Source organism: Rhinatrema bivittatum, chromosome 1 (assembly GCF_901001135.1).
Source record: "Rhinatrema bivittatum chromosome 1, aRhiBiv1.1, whole genome shotgun sequence".
Lineage (NCBI taxonomy): Eukaryota > Metazoa > Chordata > Amphibia > Gymnophiona > Rhinatrematidae > Rhinatrema > Rhinatrema bivittatum.
This window is the reverse complement of record NC_042615.1, coordinates 727745547-727762993: the sequence shown is the minus strand read 5'-3', so window position 1 is coordinate 727762993 and position 17447 is coordinate 727745547. Positions and strand designations below refer to the sequence as shown.

Below are 17447 nucleotides of genomic sequence, written 5' to 3'. Positions count from 1 at the left end.
AGACCCAACCGTAGTACAGTGGTTGCAGCTGGAGTCGGGCTTGAGGCATTATCCAGATGTGCAGGCCGCTGCTACTCTGTGGGAGAGATTCAAGAACGGTTTTAGGATTCCTTTTGAGGGTCCTTTGACCGCAGTCTGTAGCAAAAACATGCCTTCTGCTTCCAGGTTCACCCAAGTGGTGAAGGAAAAGCTTGCCATGAACTCAGCCTACGTAGGATTTACGGGCCTTTTCCCTTGGCCCCCTTTTGCCAGAATGGTTTTATCACCCCAGCAATTGACCCTAAGAAGGACCCAGGTAAGTATAGGTTAATAACAGCTTTCTTACCTGGCCGATTGGGTGGTCAACAGGAGGGTCTGCACAGTGCAATTTGCTTCATTCAACAATGCACTCGCCTTCCTGCAGAACTTTCGGGAGGAGGTCCTCTACGCAAAAGTTGATATTGAGTCTGCCTTCCGGCTCCTGCCTGTGCACCCAGACAGTTTTCCTTTGTGGGGATTTTCCTTTAAGGGTGCTTTATTAGTTTGACAAGTGCATGCCGATGGGATGCTCAATTTCATGTACTTACTTCAAGGCCTTTAGCATCTTCCTGCATTGCGAGTTGTCTTGTTATACAGGTCTGTCTAGTATAGTGCACTACTTAGATGACTTATTCATCAGACCTTGTGGCTCTGGTTCATGCTGGGATTTGTTTGGCGGCTTTTAGAGAATGTACATGAATTTGGTGTTCCTCTGGTCGCGGATAAATTATTGCTGCCGACCAGAGTGCTTGCATTCCTCAACATTGAGTAAGACTTCCTGCTGGTAAGATTCAGAAGCTGTCCTAACTCATTCGCAGTGCTCGTCAGACCCGTAAGGTGATTCTGGCATTTGCACTGTTCCTCATCGAGAGCCTGGCATTTGCCTACAGAGTGATCCCTCTGGGCAGGGCATTTTTGTGCAGGCTGATCCTGGCTTCCATGACAGTACTTAAGAAGAATCACCGCTTGGCTGGATGGTCCAGGTCAAAGTCCAGTGTCCCTGATGGGCGCAGGCCAATTCTTCAAGAACACCTTTTGGCATTGTGGCGGGTTCTGCTTCAGTGATGGCAGATCATGTTGAGCTAACAATCTTCCGCACTGCCTTTCCTATTGCATTCTTTGCTGCTCTTATAGTAAGCGAACTGGTGGCAGCAGTAAGCCATAGGCTTGACTGCTCTGGCCACCATGCCAGTGATGTATTTATTGGGGAAAGCAGACTGTTACTTCTGATAGGGTGGTCCAAAATTGACCAGATGGGATGGGGCTTATCAGTTGCACTGGCTGCAGACCTGGGACTGCCCATGTGCCCAGTAGCGAATGTCTCACACTATATTTCTCTTAGGCCTACAGGAGCAATCCAGTTCATAGTGCATGCCGATTCACTCCTGTTGATTAGATTCCAATTCGACACCTTTCTAAAGCGCGCTTTGGGTGCGGTCGAGTTGCAGGCAGAACAGTTTGTAACACACTCCTTTAGAATTGGAGCCACCTCCAATGCGGCCACTTCTGGGTTCCTAGGAACCGCCATACGTCTCATTGGCAGGTGGTGCTCCCCAGCCTATGTTACACAGCCAAATGTTTCCCTGACCCATTGCTCACCCTTGCGAGTCACAGCATGTTGGGGAGGAGGTTTGGAAGGGATTTTGGCAAACTGTTCTAATAATTGTGTTCTAGGGTTTCCCTGTTGATGTTGGATGGTTTGGATCATGGGACACTTGTTTGTGTTTTGGGCTGAGTGCCGTGCAAAGAAAGGAGCCGCAGGCGTGAATTTGGGCTTCATGTCCCATGCCATGATGATTTTGGCTGGGCAGAAGAGGAATGCGTTGGAACCAGTTAATCCCACTTCTGCAGCAACAGTTGGCCAGATCGGCTTCTCTAAGTGCTCATCATCCACTTGGGGGACATTCCCGGCCGGTTGCTACTTGACGCCGTAAGGAATGAAATTGCACGCATCTTGGGCTTAATGCGCTGCACAAGGGTTGTGTGGTAAGAGATCATCCCACATTGCCGGTTTCAGGATTTGTGGTAGCCTGCTCCTGTGATACGGCCCTGCGCCTCTGGGGATGCTTCTACCATTGCTAGAAGGTACTGGGCGGGGAATGGGTGGGAGAAGGGAAAGGGGGGGGGGGGGGTGATTCCGAGGGCCATTAAATTTAAAATTTGTGCATTTAAGGGGAAGTTGGTGGAGCAGGTGGGAGGGTGGGGTTTTCTCCTGTGTTATTAAATTTTTATTTTAATTAAATGGGCCATTTCTGGGGGGGTGGAAAAGGCGGCCTCGGAAGGCCTTTGCAACTTGGTGGGAGGGAGGCGGGGGGAAAGGCTGCATTGGCATTTTTTTTCTTAGGCGTAATTTAACCGGATATATTCTTTTTTTAATATATCCAGTTAAGTCTCAAGTTATACAGCCCCACAGGACCGGATAACTTAGTTGGATATATCCGTTATTTGGCTAAGTTAGCCAGTTAATGGGAGCCCTCCGCAGAACGCCCCCAAAATGTCCCTTTTATATCCAGCTAAATTTTAGCCAGATTACAATCTGGTTATGATTTAGCCGGATAAGAGGTTCAATATGCTTTTTAAGCTGTTTAGACTGATAACTTGTGAGTTATCCATCTAAATAAATGAATGACAGTTCTCCTGTAGTCTGATTCACATAGTTATAATAATTGTAGGTGGAATGAAGAGACTGGTATAATCTAAACAGTTTTTGTGTGTGGAGTCCATGGATGCCCAGGGGGTTCTCCAGAATGAATGCAAAAATCGTTTAGCTAGCGAGAAAAGTAGTGGGCTGCTGATTGGTTGAGCTGCTGCCACAGTCCAGGAGAGTGAGAGTGGAGCCCCAAAAACTTCACCCCCACGTTGCTGCAGGAGGAGGAACAGAGATGGGCCGTTCGCACTATATGAAGCCTCAAACTGCCCTGCTGCATTTTTAGCAGAGGTGAGGAAGAGATGGACCGAATGCAGCCCTGGAGAATCATAAACCCCCACTGCTGGACTTCCTGAAGATGTGGGGAAGAGAAGGGCCGATTTCAGTTGTCAGAACCTTTGCCGCCTTTGCTGCATACTGAGTTATCACAGCAGTGAGAAACATTTCCTACTAATGCCATGTGATCTGCTACTGGCCTGACAGACAGGCCAATACAGTACAGTGCGCTCCGGCGGAGCGCACTGTTAACCCGCGATTGGAGGTGCGTTTTCGACGTGCTAGCTTTACCCCTTCTTCAGTAAGGGGTAATATCGCGTCGAAAACGCACGTCCAACCCCACCCGAACCTAATAGCGCCCGCAACATGCAAATGCATGTTGCGGGCGCTATTAGGTATTCCCATGCGATACTGTAAGTAAAATGTGCAGCCAAGCCGCACATTTTACTTTAAGAAATTAGCGCCTACCCAAAGGTAGGCGTTAATTTCTGCCGGCGCTGGGGAAGTGCACAGAAAAGCAGTAAAAACTGCTTTTCTATGCACCCTCCAACTTAATATCATGGCAATATTAAGTCTGAGGCCCCAAAAGTTTAAAAAAAAAAAAAAAATTGAAAATGGCTCCACGGCTCGCGGGTTGAAAACCGGACGCTCAATTATGCCAGCGTCCGGTTTCCAAACCCGTGGCTGTCAGCGGGCTTGAGAACACACGCCGGCAAAATTGAGCTTCGGCTGTCAAACTTGCTGACAGCCGCCGTTCCCGTCCAAAAAGAGGCGCTAGGGACGCGCTAGTGTCCCTAGCGCCTCTTTTTGCCGCGGACCCTAATTTAAATAAATTAATTTACTGTATCTCGCGCACAGGAGAGTATCCTGTGCGCGCACCGGGAGAGCAGGCGCTTGCCCGCTCTCCTGGAATTTTTACTGTATCGGCCCGAGAATGAGGAGAGGAGAGCTGCAGCAGAAAAGAGAATAGAATGGCTCAAAGGAAGAAAGGAGGATATAGAACTGGGATTGAGAGTATGAGGGAAAGACACAGGAGAAGGAATGAGACAGGAATGAAGGATGAAATGGAGGATAAAGAGAGAGGCAGGAATTCATGATTGTTCTGGTTAAGGGGAATGAGAGTAAATGGCAGCCTATCAGGGGAGAGAAGGAAAGGACCCCAGGAATCATGCTGGACAGACAGAGAGGGAGGGATAGAGGATCACCATGGTCCAGGAGGGAAGACTGGAAAGATGACCACCAGGTATCAAGAAGAAGGGTGGTTGAGATTTTATTTAGGGACATACAGACAGACATGGAGATCTTATTAGCCTTTTTACTGTTGAAAAGCAGGCTATTGTTTTGCTTTTTGTAGAGCCTAAGAGGTCCGTATTCAGTGCCACTTAGCCAGATAAGTTCCAACTTACTAGCTAAGTGCCAAGTTTTAAATATTTGGTCGTGGTTAGCAGCTGCCACTGAGCTGGATAAATACTTATCCGGCTAAGTAGTGGGAGGGGAATCTGTATAATGGAGTGGAGTTGACTGTTAAGTTATGCAGCTAATTCTGGTCCACCTGTAGACCATCCTAAAGTTTACCAGATAAAGTTATTGGACTAAGTTTAGGATATTTGGATATATTCTGTGGTGTAGCTGTGCCACTGAATATATAAACAAAGTTAGCTGGATAAGTTTATCTGGCTAACATGCTGAGCCTGACAACAGCTGAATATGGACCTCCAAATTATTTTGTGACTATCATTTTCTGTATGTGTTTGTAAGATTCATAAAAGAAAATAAAATATAAAAGAAAAACAGGCCAAATGGGGTTTCAAAACTTTTTATGTGGGTTAAAGCCTTTTTAGCAACGTAAAAAGGCATTTGATAATGACTATTCCCCACCATTGTGGGTAAAAGTAGCTATGCTTTGAACAGCAGGCACACTTTTATCTGAGGGGAAAAACAGGAGGAGGGCTAGGCTGGAGGAGGAAAAGTACATGCAGAGATTTAATTTTGAAATCCTTGTGCATATTTTTACACATGTACTTTGCACCTGCTTCCAAGCAGATGAAAAGTATGCAGGAACAAAAGTACTGGCTGTCCCTCTTCAGCCTGAGTAGGAAACTCCATTTTATACATTACAAATGATTCTGAAGTCCATATTATTTCTTTTTTTATGGTGTGCAAAAATTAAAGAGAAATGTATATGGGGGGGGGGTTCCGAGAAACATTTTGAAACTGGAAAGGGATCCCTGTTCCCTGAAAGGTTACGAACCCCTGATTTAGAGGTCAGAGTTCCAAAATAATTGCAACAGATTTGTGGGTTTTCTGTCTTTTCTTGACAAATCAGCTACTGTATGTTCACACAGAGCTGTACAGTCCTTTCTACTGCTAGTCTCTGTGACAGGGAGCCCCTAGGCAGACATAAAATGCAGCCTGTTGTAAATGACTGAGTGAGATTCTGCCAAAAACTCAGCAGACAGAACTAATTGATGGGGGGAGAGAACCGTTGTGCCCTCATCTCTCCCTCTCCCATTTTTTTTTACAGGATGGATATTGTTAAAATAACTTGTTTATATAAGATTTGTCTGTCCTTATTTTCTCATTGCATGAATAATTTTTTTTTATTTCATGTCTTAAACTACAGGTCACTGAGCACTTCCACATGGCGGCTGACCCAAAACCAAGCTCAAGACACGCAGCTCATCACAGTGGATGAAAAATTGGTAAGAGCTTTCTGCAGTATACTGCTATAATAGTGCCTTTGTTGTTGTTTCTAAACAATAAGCATTCAATCTAGTATCTCATGCTCTTCTAGGAAAGCCATATGGATGTCAATTACAAAGACAAGACAAAAATCTTGCAAACATTTAAAAAAAAGAAATTTGGAAACATTATTTAAGTTGAATATGATATTGTAGATGTAGAGTAAATGTAGTCATGTTTATATTACAAAAATAAATATTAAATTGTAACCCCCTGTACACAAAGGGTCATCTTCCCAGCCTCAGGGAACTTTGTAGTTGCTTTCCCAAGGTGGGGAAATAAATCTCTGGGGCCGTCAACTGGAGGCAGGATAACCTACAGGGCCAGTACCAGGCTGAGAACACTCCACAGAAACAAACCACTCTCCAGACTCGAGCTGTGCTCCAAAGAAAAATAGAGTTTACTGAAGAATCTTCTGATTCAAGCATAATGACAGTTCAGGTAGTTGCAGAAATGAAACCGAATTACAATTCCAGAAAAACTTTAACTCTTCTCCTTATAGCTCCTCTTCTTAAGGAACAGTTTTTTTTCTTACAGTAACACAGGGTCTCTGGTTACTCTGTTTCTTCTCTCTCCTCAGTCCTGTGCACAACCTAGCCTGGTCTTCTCTTTAATTTCCTTAGCAAAATAGTTACTCACAAGAATGTCCTGCTTAGCTCAAGAAAAAATCCTTCTGGTGCAGCATCAGGATCCTCTGAGCCTCCAGAACAAGCTTCCTCTGGCACAGTTTGGCTTCCTGGCTCTGATAGCACAAGCTTAATCTTTTAGCTTCCAGGCTGTATTGCACCCTCTACTTCTTTGCCTCTGGGGATTTTTAGAGAAATATCCTTGCTCCCTCCTGCTGCTGCCTTCCGTAATCGTGGGAGAGGGCCACAGTTCCAACTGGTATCTTTCTCTTTCAGTCTCGAGCAGTCCCCAGACTCAGTACACTCAGGGGTTTTAATCATTTCTGCTCAATGACCGATCCCCTCAGGGGATGTACCGTATTTTCCGGCGTATAAGACGACTGGGCGTATGACGACCCCCCCCTTTTTTATACATATTTTTAAGAAAAAAAATAATTTTACACTCAAACAGGAGCAACCCTATCTATGAAAAGGCAACACTACAAATACCGTATATCAGGCCCTAAAAACCAATACACCTCTTATTAGGAAAACAGAATTAGCAAGCAGCTATAGATCCCCACACAGAAATAATTGTAAAACTATACTAATAAGCAGAATAAATGTTTCAAAACAACTATGAACAGAATAACATCCAACAATTAAAAACTCATAAAAACTATTAAACATTCTCCAAACACCAATAAAATATTTCAAAAAAGCAGACACATCACATAATATTAAATAATTAAAATGGCAGTCAATCAAGAAAAATAAACTTTAAAAGCCACCTTTACTTACCCCCTCCAGCAGCACGCCTGCTCCTCTTCCATGCAGGCCGTAGCACACACCAGAAGCAGCAGTAATGGCTAAGCTCTATACTCATGGTCCTCTTCCTTAGGGCCCATGTCTCTCACACACACACACACACCATACCAGTCATGCCCCCATGACCAGTTTCTGTCTCTCACACACCAATCATTTCCCAAACAGTCTTTGACACACATACCAGACACCTTCCTGAACAGTTTCTCTCATGCCATACACACACACAGGCTTCCCACTCCCGTGTTCTGCTTACCGTACATATACGGGCTTCTCACTCTCATAATCACTTTCTCTGTCTCACACACACACACCCACACACACCAGTCTCTCTCTCATTTCCATGCTTGCTCTCCACGTGCACAGGCTTCTCATTCCCTGAATCACATTCTTTCTCTCACATTCACACACACCAATCTCTTTCTCTCACACACACCGTCACCTTATCAACTAGTCTCTCTCTCATGCACGCACACACACACAGCCCTCCCACTCCCATGCTCTCTCTCACATAATCGGGCTTCTTACTCCCATGCTTTCCCACATACCCAGATTTCTCACTTCCATGCTTTTTCTCTCTCTCACACTCACATACACATCAGTCATCTCTCTGAGCAGTCACTTTCATTGTCTCTCACATATACACACACATGAGCTCGCTGACCAGTTTCTCTCAATCACACACATGCTCTCAATCAAATGCATTCTCTCACTTACACACAGGCTGGCTGCTTCTCTCCCTCTCTCTCTCACTCACTTCCACTCCCCCCCCCCCCCCGAGCACAAATAGTAGCTGCAGCAGCCTCCTCCTCCAGCCCCCGCAGGCCAAGAAAGAAGAAACCCATCTGCCGCGGGAGGCTCACGCTGCTGTCTCCTTTCCCGATTACCAGCTCCTTCGACTGCTCGGGGGCCGATGCTGCTGTCGCCGCTGCTATTTTTTTACGCGGCATGGCTCTTTATTCTTCCCGCGCATCACTTCCTGTTCCGGTTCAAAGGGGGAGGGGGCGGGAAGAAGAAGAGGCCAGCCGCGGATGCCACAGCTTTTTTTTTTTTTTTTTGTGGCACCGCTGCCGTTTCCGCTGGGCTTGAACGTGCTGATAGCCCAGCGGCAACGGCAGTGCAGTGCGCGGGAAGGAGAAAGCCGTGCCGCATGAAAAATAGCAGCGGCGACAGCAGCATCGGCCCCCGAGCAATCGAAGCAGCTGATAATAGGGAAAGGAGACAGCACCATGAGCCTCCTGCAGCCGATGGGATTCTTCTTTCTTGGCCTGCGGGGGCTGCAGCTACTATTTGTGCTTGGGGGGCGGGGGAGAGGAAGTGAGTGAGAGTGAGAAAAGCAGCCAGCCAGCCTGTGTGTAAGTGAGAGAATGCATTTGATTGAGAGCATGTGTGTGATTGAGAGAAACTGGTCAGAGAGCAGGTGTGCCCTATATGACGATACCCGGCGTATAAGACGACCCCCGACTTTTGAGAAGATTTTCTTGGGTTAAAAGGTCGTCTTATACGCCGGAAAATACGGTACTCCTTTGTCAAGAAGGGTAGGTCACACCTTCTGACACATGGCTGACCCTGAGCTCTGGAATATTCCTACACTGGTTGCAGATTAACCTTATACAGTAAGGGGTAATAGCGCGTCAAAAACGCGCGGCCAACTCCCCCCCCAAACTAATAGCGCCTGCAACATGCACATGTTATTAGTTATTCCCGTGCGATCCAGAAAGCAAAATGTTTTACTTTCAAAAATTGGCGCCTGCCTGCCGGCGCCGGGGAAGTGTACAGAAAAGCAGAAAAAACTGCTTTTCTGTACACCCTCCGACTTAATATCATAGCGATATTAAGTCGGAGGCCCCAAAATTTAAACATTTTTTTTAAGAAACTAAATTTAAAATCGGCCTGCGGGTCAGAAGAAGGATGCTCAATTATGCCGGCATCCGTTTTCCGAACCCGTGGCTGTCAGCGGGTTTGAGAACCGACGCCGGCAAAATTGAGTGTCTGCTGTCAAACCCGCTGACAGCCGCCACTCCTGTCAAAAAAGAGACGCTAGGGATGCGCTAGTGTCCCTAGCGCGTCTTTTTACCGCGGGCCCTCATTTGCATACTAAATCGTGCGCACAGGAGAAGTGGTCTGTGCGCGCGTCGGGAAAGCAGGCGCTTGCCTCGGAGCGCCGGCTCTCCCGTGGGTTTTACTGTATTGGCCTGATACTGCTTAAGATCTGTCAGGTCTCCCATACAGGGATGCCACCTTGTGGCATAGGGGCCACAACATTATGAAAACTGATATTAGAAAATTGTGTTTTTCGTGATCTGCCTACCATAGTAATTTTATGTGGTGTTGAACATGCTGGTTTTTCTTTTCTTTTCTTTTCTTTTTTATTACTTTTGTAATTATTTTGATACCCTGTCACTCAAAACAGGGTAACTTGAATTTTTTTTTAAATGAAAGAATAACGCATTCATGAATATGCAGGAAAGATAATCTCCAATACATAGCATTTTTCTGCTAATCAGTAGCAGAATTTTGGCAATCATTGCTCATTGATTTCAGCAATGTGTGGTCTGTTACTTTAGAAGCAACCTGATATTTATGCTTGCTTTATACAAAGTAGAATTTTTGTAAAGCTTCCAAGACTTCTTGGGAACAACTCATAAAGAGATTCATGTTCATTGATCCCCCCCCAATTTTGTACCATTTTGCATATAATCAGCTCAGTTGCAGAGATATTTATACATAGATTAATTCAAGAATAAAACAAATGTGTACACACAATCTGATTTATACCTGAGTTCATACCCATGTAAACTTTTCACATTCTGCTATCTAAAAAAATACAAATCAATACGCATTAATGTAGGAGTTTTTCCACTGATCTATATACAACATACTCTAAACTTTCATCATGAAAGAACAATTACAGAAATATTCCAAAAGTAATTAAGAATTTAAAAAAATCAAAAAGTCTTAATTGTGTAAGTCTTCATACCCCTTGACTCAAAACATGGTGGAATGCCCTTTAGCAGCAATAACAGTCATGGATCATTTAGGCTACGTGTCTGTCAACTTTGCACAATGGGGTGGTGCAATTTTTGCCCATTCTTCATGGCAGAAGAAGTCAAGCTCTTTCAAGTTGACTGGGGGTTGTCTGTGGACGACAGTCTTCAAGACATTACAGATTTTCTGTTTATTTATTTATTTATTTATTTAAATACTTTTCTATACCGTCGCTAAGTCATGTATCATCGCAATGGTTTACAAATAGGCACAAAATAAGGTATATATAGGTAGTTTATCGTACATTTAACAGGTGCCAGTTACAAACGGTTACAATATCATTAATAAAGTCTGTTAGATTCAGCTCTAGGCTTTCACTGGGTCAATCAAGGACATTTACTTTCTTCTTGCTGAGCCATTCAATTATTGCTTTTGCTTTGTGCTTAGGATCATTATTCTGCTGAAATGCAAATCTTCTCTTTAGTTACCGGGTCTGTGGCAGACTGGAACAGATTTTTCTCCAAGATGTGCCTCTGCCTTGCACCATCCATGTTTCCCTCTTTCTCTGTCATCAAGCAGTGCTCAGTTAGTTTTGACAGGGGTGATGTCATCAGACGACACCAAATGGACTCTTCTGTCCAAGCTCATAGAGCTTTTGCTTTACTGAGCATACATAGGAATTCCAGCACAAGCATTGCTTCATGAGTCCTCTCATTCTTTTTTTTTTGTCTGAGCACTAGCACAGATGTGTACTCTACCTCACGCTAATTTTTTTCTTCATTACTGCCATTAAAATTCTAAGTATTTTTTCAAAACTGTCTTGCTGCCTCAGTAGCCCCTAACAGCACTTTTCATTGCTATATAATAAAAAGAAAAAAAAAGGTTTTACTTCAGGATGTCTGGCAAGAAAAATCCCATTTTGAGTGGCTTTAAAGACTGTATTTGCAGTAGGAAAATGTCCATTATAGATGGACATGACATTTGTTACTACTACTTCAGACTAAACCATGTCCAGGCCAACTGTTAAAACAGGCAAGCCGTCCCTGCATTACCAAACATCAAGGGCCTGGAAAATGCAGGAACTATTCAAATCTCTGAGAAGCCACAGATGATCCTCTTTCTGGAGCCCAGCCACATCAGATACCCAAGTATGGAGTTGAGCAGGAGCTCCTTTAAAATATCTCCTCCTTTGGCAAACTAGATAGAGTCCTCAGAATTGAGCAAACAGAAAAAGTTTTGGAATGCATCAAAGAAGAGAGTGCCATTCTGCAGAGCCACTGGCACTGAAAAAGCACAGAGCGTAGGTACAATTGATGCAGCCAATGCACCATTCTCAAGCGCATTGACTATTGACGCACAGAGCATCGGTGCTGTTCACGCTTCAAAGCCTGGACCACACACAGAACTGAGCCTCAACACGATTACCGCTTAAGCATCAGAACAGGCTGCTCCTTGTCATGCTGCAACACTTCCAGCGTGGCTATTTGCAGACTTATGAAGACCACCTGTCCTCACCAATTACAAGACCATTTTCACCAATGACGTTACTGGAAAAAGAGCTACATCTGGAGACTTGCATCCAATTGGCAGATCTCAGATGTGCAAGAATCCATTCTAGTATCAGAAGAAGATGTTCCACCACCCACGCCAGGCCAGAGGGTATTTCAGCCCTTTGACCAAGTGGCGGAGTTGGTGAAGGATTTCTTTACCTCTCTGGTTGTTAAGAATAAAGGTACTTTCCAACCTCTCCTTTCCAGAATATCAGATTTACTTCCTCAAGAAGGCGTAGCAGTATCCCTAGTACATATGGATACTCCGTCATAACCCCTTTGAGGAGGTTCTAGCCCATAGCACTTTCTTGGAGTGGAATCCAGCCAGTCAGAGGATATGTACCAGGAGTATACTCTTCCAGGACGATCAAGGACTCCTTCTCAATCACCTTCTTCATCATTGGGATCCTTGATTCATGTTCCCTCAACACTACTCTGAAAGAGGGTTCAATGGGAATACCCTCCGATTTCCCCCAACACACACACATACTACTATCACCACCACCACCACTACATGACCCTCCTGAACATTCATCTCTGCCAGAAATCCTCTCTTATTCCAGGGGTATGAAAATGTTTACAAGGCAATGTATTAAAATAGAGTAAATGAGATAGCAAGAATGTTAACTTTCTTTCTCAAAATAAAGCTAATGTGCTATGGACTTAGAGCATTATAAAAGGGTATATACTGTTTTCTGTATAAATCATTTTCTCTTGATACAGAAAAGGCAATTTGTGGTAGGATGCTTTAATGTTCAGTTCTATTTTTTCACAGTAAAAAAGTGAAAGCAAGTCCAAGATTTTTCAAATCAAACTTGGTCCCACAGTCTATTTTTCTCTTTTTTTATACTGACGTGCATGGCACAAGTCATATCGCATCGGTTTACATCAAACGAAGGTTTACATCGAATGAGAGATTTCATCAAACAATCATCTAGGCTTCAACCCTGGCTACTGTCCATTATGTATAGTTCATATACATTCATAATTCAGTTATCCTTAAAAAAAATATTTAAAGTAGAGAATGTATCTCACATTTACTTACCTCATGCATGGTTGAGCAGTATTCAAGCTGCAATTAAGGAATTTCCTTGGGATATTTAAATATCAATAGTTGAACAGGTTCGTAGGTAGATGTAATTGTCTGGATAGGCAGGGGGAATGGGGCTGGGGGAGAAGCACATTTATTTTTAAAAGTACCTGGGATGTAGGCCTGGGGAATGGAGCTAAAATCAGGAAAAAAAAAAAGCAAGAATCTTCATCCTCAATATATAAGGATGTCATCATTGTACCTTAAATCTTAACCCTTGATTATCCCACTTACAGCCTTAGTGATTTTAACCATTTATTAATAAATAAAATTCCCAGTCTCTTTGCCTTTTATGTTTGTCGTGGCTAGATTGTAGGCTGTATTGAGCAGGAACTCTCATGCATTTTTATATAGTGCTGCAAATGTTGAGAAGCACTATAGAACTAATAAGGAGCAATAGCAGTATTATTGAGTAATGTCTCCATAGTCACTCGTATGATGAGGTCAGAGGGGTAAGAGTCTAGTGTTACTGACATTCACCACTGAGAGGAATCAATCTGAAATGAGTTGTTTAACAAAACTCGTTAACCCTCTTGTCTTAGAGTTTCTTCCTTCCTGTTTTGTGTCCCTATAGAGTAGCTGGTGGACCCAAGAATGAGGTTCTCATTCTCTTAAGATCAGGGAGGTTTGTTTTGCGGTCTAAGAGTAGACCTCTGAAATATTCCAAGGAGTGAGAGAAAAAGTCTACATGCCAAGGGATTGACATGTACAGTTCATGCCATAATGCCCAACATCCTCAACATGACCCAAGCTGATGTCTGCTGCCTCATCTGAATCCTTTCCACTGCAGATATCAAGGTGACAATCCTTTGTGGTGGAAGAAAGACTCTTGCTTGAGTGGTGTCTAGCAGAGCTCTGATAAACTCAAATTGAGATGACTGGCTCAAGTGTGACTTGGGGTAGTTGACAATGAACCCTAGTAACGCCAACACTCAAATGGTAATGCGCATCAATTCTGTGGCATCCATCTGCGATGTATTCTTGACAACCAGTCATCCAAACAGGGATACTCATGCATCCACAGCCTGTATAGACGTGGTGCCAATATAGAAAAGCATTCGGTAAAGATATGCGAGGCTGACGGTAGACCAAAGGGTAGTACACGATACTGAAGGGTGTAAGCATTCTTGAGATCGAGAGAGAATAGTCAGGTCCCATTTTGAAGAAAAGTAATTAAGGTGCTTATGGAACCATCTTGAACTTTCCTTTTTTTAGAAACTTGTTCCAAGGCCCTTATAGGTCTAGGATGGGACGGAGTCGTCCTGTTTTCTCTGGAATCAAGAAATACTTGGCATAGCATCCCCTTTCTCTTTTTCTTGGTGGAATGTATTTGACTGCTCTGGTCTCTTAAGAGAGAAGAGAATGTCTTTTGAACCAGTTCTCATGCGGCGAGTGACCCCCAACCATGGTCCAGGGACCACTTTGGAGGGAGACCCAATAAATTCAGTTTGTACCCTCTTCTTACAATGCTGAGGATCCACATATCCAAAGTTTACATAAAACCTCAGCCTGCCTCCAACAGGAAGGTCCTCCAGCACAGGTACAGGGATGCTGGCAATGCTCTACGCCAGTGGTTCTCAACCTTTTTTCTGTCTGGACACACCTGACAGATGGTTCTCACATGCATGACACACTGACCCATGATCGTCACGGGGCTAGATGTAAAAGTACAGTTTGCATCCACGGGAACCCCCCTGACCCACAATAATGGATGTAAAGCAGAATTATGACATTCCCCATACAACTCACCCTACAAAAAAGATATTCTAGTTCTGGTGTCATCTCAGTAACAGCAACTCAAACTCTTACTTCCAGGCTCAATAGCCCTACTTATGAAAAGACAGCAGTTTACCACCAATGCATGTCCTCTTGAGAAAACACAACAAATAAGACTGATACAAACGCTTACATGCTAGTAAAATATCTCATCTCGGTAACAGACACAGAATCGACCTAACATACTCCCAGGATCTGTAGTAATGCATATAAACTAATCCACACACAGTTACACCTGTATTATGGAATACACTCAAACAGGAGCAACCCTATCTATGAAAAGGCAACACTACAAATATTAAATCAGGTCCTAAACACCAATACACCTCTTATTAGGAAAACAGAACTAGCAAGCAGCTATAGATCCCCACACAGAAATAATTGTAAAACTATACTAATAAGCAGAATAAATATTTCAAAACAGCTTTGAACAGAATAACATCCAACAATTAAAAATTCATAAAAACTATTAAACCTTCTCCAAACACCAATAAAATATTTCAAAAAAGCAGACATCACATAATATTAAATAATTAAAATGGCAGTCAATCAAGAAAAATAAACTTAAAAAGCCACATTTACTTACCCCCTCCAGCAGCTCTCCTACTCCCCTTCCATGCAGGCCGTGGCACACATCAGAAGCAGCAGTAGAAGCTAAGCTCTATACTCATGGTCCTCTTCCTTAGGTCCCATGTCTCTCATACACACACCATACCAGTCATGCCCCCATGAATAGTTTCTGTCTCTCACACACCAATCATCTCCTAAACAGTCTTTGACACACACACACACCAGTCACCTTCCTGAACAGTTTCTCTCATGCCATACACACACACAGGCTTCCCACTCCCGTGTTCTACTTACATATATGGGCTTCTCACTTTCATAATCACTTTCTCTGTCTCACACACACACGCACGCACATACACGCTTCTCACTCCCATGCTTGTTCTCTCCACACACGCACAGGCTTCTCACTCCCATGCTTGTTCTCTCCACACAAGCAGAGGCTTCTCAATCCCATGCTTGTTCTCTCCACACACGCTCAGGCTTCTCACTCCCATAATCACTTTCTTTCTCTCTCTCTCTCTCACACACACACCAGTCACCTGACCTCTCTCACACATACACACACACCAGTCACCTGACCTCTCTCACGCATACACACACACCAGCTTCCCACTCCCATGTTCTCTTTCAGATATACAGGCTTCTCACTCCCATGCTGTCTCACACACACCCAGGTTCCTTACTCCCTTGCTCACTCTTCACATGCACAGGCTTCTCATTCCCATAATCACTTTCTTTCTCTCTCACACACACACAAACACACACCAGTCACCTGATCTCTCTCATGCATACATACACCCATGTTCTCTTTCAGATATACAGGCTTCTCCCTCCCATGCTGTGTCTCACACACAGCCAGGTTTCTCATTCCCATGCTCACTCTCTTCACATGCACAGGCTTCCCATTCCCATAATCACTTTCCCTCTGTTACACACTCACCAGTCTCTCATTTCCATGCTCGCTCTCCACGTGCACAGGCTTCTCATTCCCTGAATCACATTCTTTCTCTCACATTCACACACACCGTCACCTTACCAACCAGTCTCTCTCTCATGCATGCACACACACACACAGGCTTCCCACTCCCATGCTCTCTCTCACATAATCAGGCTTCTCACTCCCATGCTTTCTTTCACACACACACACACACACACCCCCAACAACACCAGGCTTCTTACGCCCATGCTTTCTCACATACCCAGATTTCTCACTTCCATGCTTTTTCTCTCGCACACACACATCAGTCACCTCCCTGACTGTCTCACAATCTCACATACACATCAGTCATCTCCTTGAGCAGTCACTTTCATTGTCTCTCACATATACACACACATCAGCTCTCTTACCAGTTTCTCTCAATCACACACATGCTCTCAATCGCAGGCAGGCTGGCTGGCTGCTTCTCTCTCTTTCTCTCACTCACTTCCTCTCCTCCCCCCCCCCCCCCGAGCACAAATGATAGCTGCAGCAGCCTTCTCCTCCAGCCCCTGCAGTCGAAGAAAGAAGAATCCCATCGACCGCGGGAGGCTCATGCTGCTGTCTCCTTTCCCGATTACTGGCTGCTTCAATTACTCGGGGGCCGATGCTGCTGCCGCCGATGCTATTTTTCCACGCTGCACAGCTCTTTCTCCTTCCCGCGAACTGCATATCACTGCCTGTTCTGGGTCACGGGGGGGGGGGGCGCGGGAAGAAGAAAAGGCCAGCCGTAGGTACCACTGCTTCTTCTACCACCGCTGCCATTCCCACTGGGCTTGAACGTACTGATAGCCCGGTGGCAACGGCAGCAGGGAAGGAAGAGCAGCGGGAGAGACCGGGAGCTGGAGACACACCGGTTGAGAAGCACTGCTCTACGCTATCCAGTCAAAACCCTGTCCCAGAAATTGACTGGTGGGTTTAGGGGACCTGCTGCTGCCTTGGATGGGCACGTGGAGCCTGTTGAATCTGGGATCAAGGTGGGGGTGGAGGGTTGTGGTTCTTCAGTTAGAAAAGTGCCTCTTCTGCCCCTCAAATCTCAACCACCTTCCAAATTTCTCCAATCCAAATTGTCCTCACCACGGATGTGTCTAACCTGGGAGTTCATGTAGAGGGGCTCTGCACTCAGTTTTTGGTCTGCTTAGGAAAAGCCCAGCATCCTGTTTCCAACATTGGCCAATCCAGGCCATAAGAACCTGGCAAGTACCCAAAAACTAAGTCTATCCCATGCTACTGTTGCTAATAATAGCAGTGGCTATTCTCTAAGTCAACTTAATTAATAGCAGGTAATGGTAAGCAAGAAGCCTATGCGTCTTCCTATTTGTGTTGCCTGTCCATATTAGGGCTTCTCAGCGTGATCTGGCTTCTAAGCTGCATCAGTGCTGCT

At 44.6% G+C, this 17447-nt stretch overlaps 1 protein-coding gene across 3 annotated transcripts in view; it reads left to right on the top strand.

Moving 5' to 3' along the window:
• NDUFS4 (NADH:ubiquinone oxidoreductase subunit S4) overlaps positions 1-17447 on the top strand; it is a 303067-nt gene that overhangs the window by 132073 nt on the left and 153547 nt on the right. For all 3 annotated transcript variants that reach the window (XM_029577511.1, XM_029577519.1, XM_029577502.1), the window contains exon 2: positions 5565-5643. In XM_029577511.1, coding sequence (XP_029433371.1) covers positions 5565-5643 — 79 coding nt within the window. The remainder of the gene's footprint in view (positions 1-5564; positions 5644-17447) is intronic.